Raw genomic sequence first — 7166 nt, 5'->3', positions numbered from 1 at the left:
AGATTGTTTGGCCCGACATAAAACAGATCTTTGATAAGCGGTGGGAGGATTCCTGTCTCTATCAATACCTTGGCACTTCCCTCGAACGACGAGATGTTGTTAAGAGCTCGTAAAGCGGCTTCCCGCTGTTTCAGGTCACGGGTTTTCATAAGATTGATAAGAGAAGAACCCGCAGTTTGAGCCACTTGAACTTTCACTTCGTTGTTCAAGGCAAGCTCCCCAAGTAAGGAAGCCATCAAGAGTTTTGTTTCGGGTGAACCTGCGAATAACGTTTCACGAGCCGTTGAAAATTTCGTACGTAAAGCTAATGCTGTAACGAGAAAAATGTAACCCCCCGATTAATGATGAAAAAAGGAAATAGCAGAAGATTAAATACTACAAACAATTGTATTCCGGTTCCTAAGCTCTGTAAAAGTTTAGATCTTTATCTTCTTTTCAATCCCGATCCATATCGGTTATGGACTTTGAATAACAAAACGCTGAGAAAAGCATGTTTTGTAAGAATCAAGCAGAGGAAGACTTGCTATATTGAAACGAAGCAGATAACATGTCATTGTATGAATACGTAAAGAAAGAAAGTGAAGCTACCTTCGAGGAGTTTTGCTAGAACGGGCTGAAGTCTACCATTTGTAGCCATCTGCCGTACATTTTCCTCAGAGCAAGCCAAGTTTTTCAACGTACCGTCAGCTTTCTCGACAGTTGTAACACTTTCCGATTTGCTCTTTGTCATGCCAATCAACAAAAGAATCGCTCCATGGAGTGAACCGATCTTCTCGCACAAGGCTTCCGATTTTGTGAGCTCAAACAACAACGAGATGGCTGCCTCCTTACCATTTGACGGTTCACGTAAGAACTTAAATATTGTCCTGACGGTATCCCCTTCAGCTACTATTGCCTGCAAAAAAAATGTACCCGAGATCGAATTCAACATTTTCTACGCAAACACAATGCTAGAGAACAGTAGGAATCGGAGGTAAACCTTGCTCTCATCGTCTTCCTCAACCACTGCTTGAAGAGTTTGTAAAGCCTTATACCTCACTCTACGACTACTACTCCTTAACATTTCGATAATCATACGGGTAAGTTGGGAATTGTGTAGACCACCGTGCCTATATGATCGGCTGTTCCTGCAAACTTCTCGTACGTGTTTCAAAGCCTGCAAGATATCGGACTCGTCATTTCCTGTATAGAGTGACTGCCGGGCAATATCGAGCTTAATAGCTTCATTCCTTGCTCTCCACTCTTCAATGGTGTCACGCAAAGCAATGCTAGGGCTTAGATCTGTTGTACTCAGTTCTTGTGAAGTTATAGGGCAAGTTGGAGGATGACCCTTTTCTCTACATTCCTCGAACCACTTCTCAATCGCTGCACGCTCGAATGTTCGGCCGTTCTCCAACGTGACCGGATCTAGCATCACTTTCTTCGTCAACGGGCATTTAAACGCTTCATAGATATGCTCCACACCTCTCTCAGATTGAGAGCTATCATCGGATTGGCTTCCGTCCATCAGATAATCCCGTTCACCTACTGGAACAGAGCCGAAACGTATCATCATCAGTCTGGCACGAATCTTAGAAGCCGAATTAAGAAATAACAAGGAAATGAAACTGAGTTCCAATCATCATAAAGGAAGATACAGGGTTTGGAAAGTTTTTGAACCTAAAATATGGAAACCCAATTCATGTAATGCAATATTAATCATAAAAGTTAAAGGGATTTGACTATAGGGAAAGCAAACAATCTCGAAAATTGCAACTCCGATTCTTACCGAATTCAGCAAAGAACAAAACGCTATTCAGGTGGTTGTCCAAAGTGCAAAACCAGATTTAGCAAAGTCTCTTGGTCCAGTTCAAATTCTGGATTTTTCCTCCACCCATTAACCCCAAACTCAATGGGTTCATTCCAAAATCTACAATCTAATTCCCATTCCACCGAAAATAGAAAGTCGCCAAATTCCGCAAGAGGACCGACAAGTAAGTATCCCGAAGCAGAATTCCAGAAACAGCAACAGAAGAAAAGCGTTACCCTTCAATTCCGGCAAAACGAAACGAACCCTAGTTTCTTCTTGTAGCTCGAGAGCTCGAAAAGCACCGGTAATCAAATCGAACTGAGCAGAGAAAATACGTCAGAACTAGTCACTTCTTCGTCTTCCATGGAAGAAACCACCAGAGACCTTTCGCTCTATAGCCTCCCTTCTCGGCGTGATTGAATCAAACAAAGAGGTGTTACTGTTCTCCGATCGAGAGGAGGAAGAAAAGGACGAAGAGGATGATGAACACAAGAAAACGAAAACGGGAAAAAAAAAAGTATGACAAAAGAAAAATAAAATGGAATTTAAAAAAAAAAAAGAATGGGGGATAAAAGGTTGACCAAAAGGGAAAATTCATTGGGAGAAAACGTGGAGCCACCACACTCCAACTTGAGCACAGAGGACAACACAGCCTGGCACTTGAGCTTGCGAGTTCATACCGCCGGGTCGGGTCTACACCCACCTAAACTCGACCCGATTATGTCGGGTCGGATTCTGAGGTGATCCAAGCAAAACGCTGCGTTTTTTCGTTGTGTATCGTTAAGATACTTGGATGGGCCGCCTATGGGCCGTTAAACGACAATGACTAACTAAAAAGATAACAAACCGGTTTACTTCGGTTATGTTTTACAGGTAACCGGAGTAACCGAAACGAGACGTTTTTTTTTTGTTTCTAAAGTGCATACTAGCCGACATGAGAAAGGTTGCAGTCCATTTGTGCATGATAACTCTTGCGTTCGTTCGACGTGAATAAACTTTGTTACGAGTGGACATATTTCATAGAGTTAAGTTTTCTCTATCTCTCGTATATGATTTTTTTCATATTTTGTTTTCGATATTTTAGACAGTATATGATTCAAATATGAGATAGATAGACATTTATACATTCAGACATAAATATCAAAAACTAAAAATATAAAAACTCAAATAAATCTTTTCGGAATTTGAGAATTATAAAAACTAAAAATCATAAATAAAAAATATTAGTTTTATGACTTTATCTAGAGATAGAATGAACTGTTTAGTATGGTTTATTCAATTATAGTTAATTTCAATTTGGTTATTTAATAATTTGAATATTCAATATCAAAAGTTTATTTAGTTTTCTTTTATTCGGTTTAGTTTTTTTTTTGTAATTTTGGTTTGGTTCAATTCAATTTTACCGAATAAAAACGATTTTAAAACTAAAATCGAACCAATTCCATCCGTGGTTTCATTTTGATAAACCGAACCAACCCGAAATTAAACCGAAACGTAAAAACTCGAACCGGCTTATGTTATCTAGGAACCGTGTTGACGACGGTGAAGCCATCTTTTTTTTCTGAAACTAACGAAGCCATCTTCAAGCCCTCTGTTTCTCCTGGGAGAAAAGTTGAAGTTTTTTGTTTAATTTCCGTGTTGGAGCTGATTCGCGATGGAGGGTGACGGTGGAATTGAGATTTCTGAGAATGGAGACGAACCCCTGATTGCAAATAATGGCGAAGAAGTGGAGAAGGCGCGAGGAGATGAGAACGTATTGCGGTTCCTCGATTCGTTGGATGGATACTTGACGCTTATCGATTCTCTGAATTCGACGCTTCGTCAGGTATTGGAATGGCTGAGTTTTTTGTTCTCGATTTGGTGGTGAATCTTATGGGTTATGCCGTCTTTTCGATCGAATCCGGTTCTCGTCATTTGGGATCTGGAATCTCGTGAAAATTGATCTGGATTTCATGCTGCTGTATGTCTGAAGAATTTGGACGATTTTTTTCTGAATTTGGAGCTAAGATGTTGATGTTTATGCGTCCGATTGAGACAACGGAAAAGACGATCGCTATCTTGGTCGACTTTTTCATTTAGCTTGAAAGTATTTAACTTGCTGGTTAAAGGGTTTGAATGAGATTTTTCGTGTTCCATTTGAGGTTGCAAAGAAGTTAATGTTTCGATAACTTAGATGTAGTTTCAGAGTAGACAACAAGCTTAGTTGCTGTTTAAGTGTTCACTGAGAATCCGGAACCTTGTTTGAGATTTGAATGCTCTCAAGTTTAGCATCCTGAGTCTCTATAGATTGATCTTGGAGAGAGGGTAATGGTAAAAGCTTTTCATCAATTGGCTAGTTTTGGAAATGCCGGGCAATGAGAACACCTTTCACAAGCTTGTTCAGATTACGTATTTGGATTTCGGATTGGATGTGGAGCTATACGTTGAAAAAACCCCTTCCCGTCCAGTTAATAATGTATTTTTTCTCCCGATTAACTCACTGAGTGGAGATTTGCTAAATCCGGCAATTTACAGGGATGGATGGATCTAGCTAGTGCCCGGCATTCAATGGGAGCTTTACGTGTCAACAGCGCTCTGTTAGACCTCAAGGTTCACCCCGCTGCTACGACAGTTCAAGTGACTGAAGAAGACGGTAAAGTTTTCGGCTTGTTCGCTTCAAATTCTCCGATACAATCGTCAGGAAATCATGAGTAACTCGATATAAACTGCCCATAATATGCTTTAAGCTATCGATAGTTCAGTACTAGCCGTCATTTATAAGCGAATTCATAGTTTAAATCGTCATAGGTTGGCTCTTGTCGAAGAGAAATGCTTATATAAGTTTTGGAAATCTTGTAGTTGACTCTAAGGGAACGGAACTTCATTTTAGTTTGTCCAAATGGGCATCCATTGGTAGCGGAAAAGGCTTCTCTGCCAATCCAACATCTAAAGAGGACAAACCTCGCAGTCCTCAGCTACGGCATCGAGGCATTTCAGGTATAGTTCGTCTCTCTTCCTTCCCCGGCTTGTTTGTCTTTTTCCTCATCCCGCTTACCAATGTTGGTTTTTGTAGACAACCCTTCATCCCAGGATGAAGCCTCGGTCATGGCTGATGAAGAGGTAAAAGCATTAATCTCTTTCAAGAGTCTTCCCACTTGCTTTGAAGTTTGATAAGTGGATTATTAGTAATCTAATCATGAAACCCATCATGTGAGCTTACAAGTTCACCTGTTATATATGCAAATCCCAGATCAAAGAAGAACGAAAGAAATCTTTGTCAGTATTTGGAACTCTCGTCTCCCCAAAGCTCCGTAGCTCTCAACTATCATTCGAGACAGGTACATCATCACTAACTTATGAGTAAATTCAAATAAATTCCAAAATAAATGTAGCCAAAACAAGAAACCTACCCTTTTCTTGATCAGCTGTAGAGACTCTAGTGGAAATAGCAAACATGCGTTCATCGTTGATATCAGCCTTTGAACGCGTCAACAAAGAACTAAAACCCGCGAATCAATGACACAAACCTCGGCTTCTTCCTTCAGGTAACGACTAAACAACTGTACTCTCGTTGAGTTTTTGACTTCTTTTCCTTCCCTCATCGATCAAGAAAACATCTCTTTGTTTCCGTCATTGGAATTAGGTAATACAGAGTGCGGAATTCTGCATACTCCGTGGAAGTTTTGTTCGTACGGATCCAGATCTCACTCGGGTTTGTGTTTAGCAGAAGAGTTGCTGTGAAATTCTTGAGTTCTTGATAGAGCAGTAGGTTATGTATAAACCTATGTAAGGTGCTCGTTTATAGCCATGAAATGGGAGAGAAACACAACTAGAATAAGCCCTCATTTTGTGCCTTTGATTCAGTATGATTTAATCATTATTTTTATATTCAAGACATGTTGCAAATCTTTGAAATTATATTCTAACTTGCTTATTTATTTAAAGAACAATGTGTAAAAGTATAATCAGACTAAGACTTAATAAATATAAATTAGATATCCAAAGACAAAATTGTTGTGACTAAGACAGGAATCTCTGAGAATCTGACAATAGGCAAAAATCCCATTGTTTGGGCTTTATTATTACCTGGGTCTGTCAAAGCCCAAACTAGGTGATATATCAGGCCCATCAGATCAGTGTGTATGCCAAGTCATTCTGTACAATTTTTTAAGCAGAGGGAAGAACTACGTGCCGTTTTCAACTCACAGCGAGAGTTGCATGCCGTTTTGAGTTCTCCCTCTTCGTGTTCTAGTTACACCTGATTTTTACTCGGCGCCATGAAAAAACTCAAAACCTTGGAGGCAGAATTTTCCCGCCAATTACCTTCACCGTCTCCCTTCCCTCTGAAGCTCTCGAGCTTCTACTTCTCTTTGATTCCTGACCACATCCACTGTACGGACGACGGGGAAGATGGTGTTTACAACCGCCGTATCGGAGCCGAAGCATGATCTCAAGCGGAGCCTTAGCTCGAGAAACCCTAAAAATGTCTACCCAATTGGAGGCATCCAAGTTGAGTTCCCGTACCAGCCATACGGAACCCAGCTCGCGTTCATGAGCCGAGTCATAGCCACGCTTGATCGCGCGCAGAGGGAAGGCCATTGCCATGCGCTGCTCGAGTCGCCGACCGGTACGGGCAAATCTCTGTCGCTGCTTTGCTCGGTTCTGGCATGGCATCAGAACTACAAATTACGGCTCCAGTTGGGCATTGCCTCTCAATCGAAACCGGCTCCGGAGGCATTAGCCGATCCTCTGAATCACGGAGGCGGGTTTATTCCGGAAACGCAGCCCTCAAGTGAGTATTGTTCGTGATAAAAACGGACTGATGATTTTGCTCGGATTGCGGAGACAACAAAAAAAATTAGGGCTTTTTGTTCTTTTGCTCCTATTTGGGTCTCTAATCATGGGTTTTGAAAGATCTTTCCTTCATCTGGGTATTGATGTTCAATTGTTCTACTTTCCAATTTGTGATTATCTCTTTGACAGGTACTCTTCCCGGGAATCAGGAACAAGTTCAAGCTTCAGCAAACAAGAAAACAAAGATACCAACTATATACTACGCATCGTAAGCTTCTGCTAGCTCCAAACTAACAACGGTTCATTATGATTGAGATTGTGTGTTGTGAATTATGTTGATTGTTTTTTTTTATGTTCCTAGGCGAACACATTCTCAAATTTCTCAAGTAATACGTGAATATCGGAAAACCGCATACAGAGTACCCATGGCAGTGTTGGTATATCATGTTATCTCGCCTAAATTCTTTTGTTCTTTAATTGTTTCTCTTGAATTTGGGAGTCGTGTTTACACAGTAACGCAAAGTAATGAAATTTCTTCTGTCAATTTCACCATCTCAGGCTTCAAGGAAACATTACTGTACCAATCGACATGTGCAAGGGAAAG

The 7166-nt window shown here is 40.7% G+C and overlaps 3 protein-coding genes across 3 annotated transcripts in view; 2 read left to right on the top strand and 1 right to left on the bottom strand.

Moving 5' to 3' along the window:
• LOC104811477 (U-box domain-containing protein 43) overlaps window positions 1-2356 on the bottom strand; it is a 3978-nt gene extending 1622 nt beyond the window's left edge. The window contains 4 exon segments of the mRNA XM_010538180.2: window positions 2-259; window positions 589-895; window positions 980-1527; window positions 2026-2356. Coding sequence (XP_010536482.1) covers window positions 2-259; window positions 589-895; window positions 980-1507 — 1093 coding nt within the window. The 5' untranslated portion in view covers window positions 1508-1527; window positions 2026-2356.
• A 981-nt stretch (window positions 2357-3337) lies between these two features.
• Window positions 3338-5665, top strand: LOC104811476 (coiled-coil domain-containing protein 115). Its single transcript, XM_010538178.2, has 7 exons — window positions 3338-3614; window positions 4304-4421; window positions 4628-4765; window positions 4842-4888; window positions 5019-5106; window positions 5194-5313; window positions 5412-5665. The coding sequence occupies exons 1-6, from the start codon at window positions 3444-3446 to the stop codon at window positions 5286-5288; spliced, it is 657 nt and encodes a 218-aa protein (XP_010536480.1). The 5' UTR covers window positions 3338-3443; the 3' UTR covers window positions 5289-5313; window positions 5412-5665.
• A 410-nt stretch (window positions 5666-6075) lies between these two features.
• The window catches only part of LOC104811474 (Fanconi anemia group J protein), a 9190-nt gene continuing 8099 nt past the window's right edge, over window positions 6076-7166 (top strand). The window contains exons 1-4 of the mRNA XM_010538176.2: window positions 6076-6560; window positions 6752-6830; window positions 6924-6999; window positions 7121-7159. Of these exons, the coding sequence (XP_010536478.1) occupies window positions 6179-6560; window positions 6752-6830; window positions 6924-6999; window positions 7121-7159 (576 nt within the window). The 5' untranslated portion in view covers window positions 6076-6178. The remainder of the gene's footprint in view (window positions 6561-6751; window positions 6831-6923; window positions 7000-7120; window positions 7160-7166) is intronic.

The sequence above is a fragment of the Tarenaya hassleriana genome, unplaced genomic scaffold, assembly GCF_000463585.1.
Source record: "Tarenaya hassleriana unplaced genomic scaffold, ASM46358v1 Cleome2, whole genome shotgun sequence".
NCBI lineage: Eukaryota > Viridiplantae > Streptophyta > Magnoliopsida > Brassicales > Cleomaceae > Tarenaya > Tarenaya hassleriana.
This window is presented reverse-complemented; position numbering and strand designations above follow the sequence as displayed.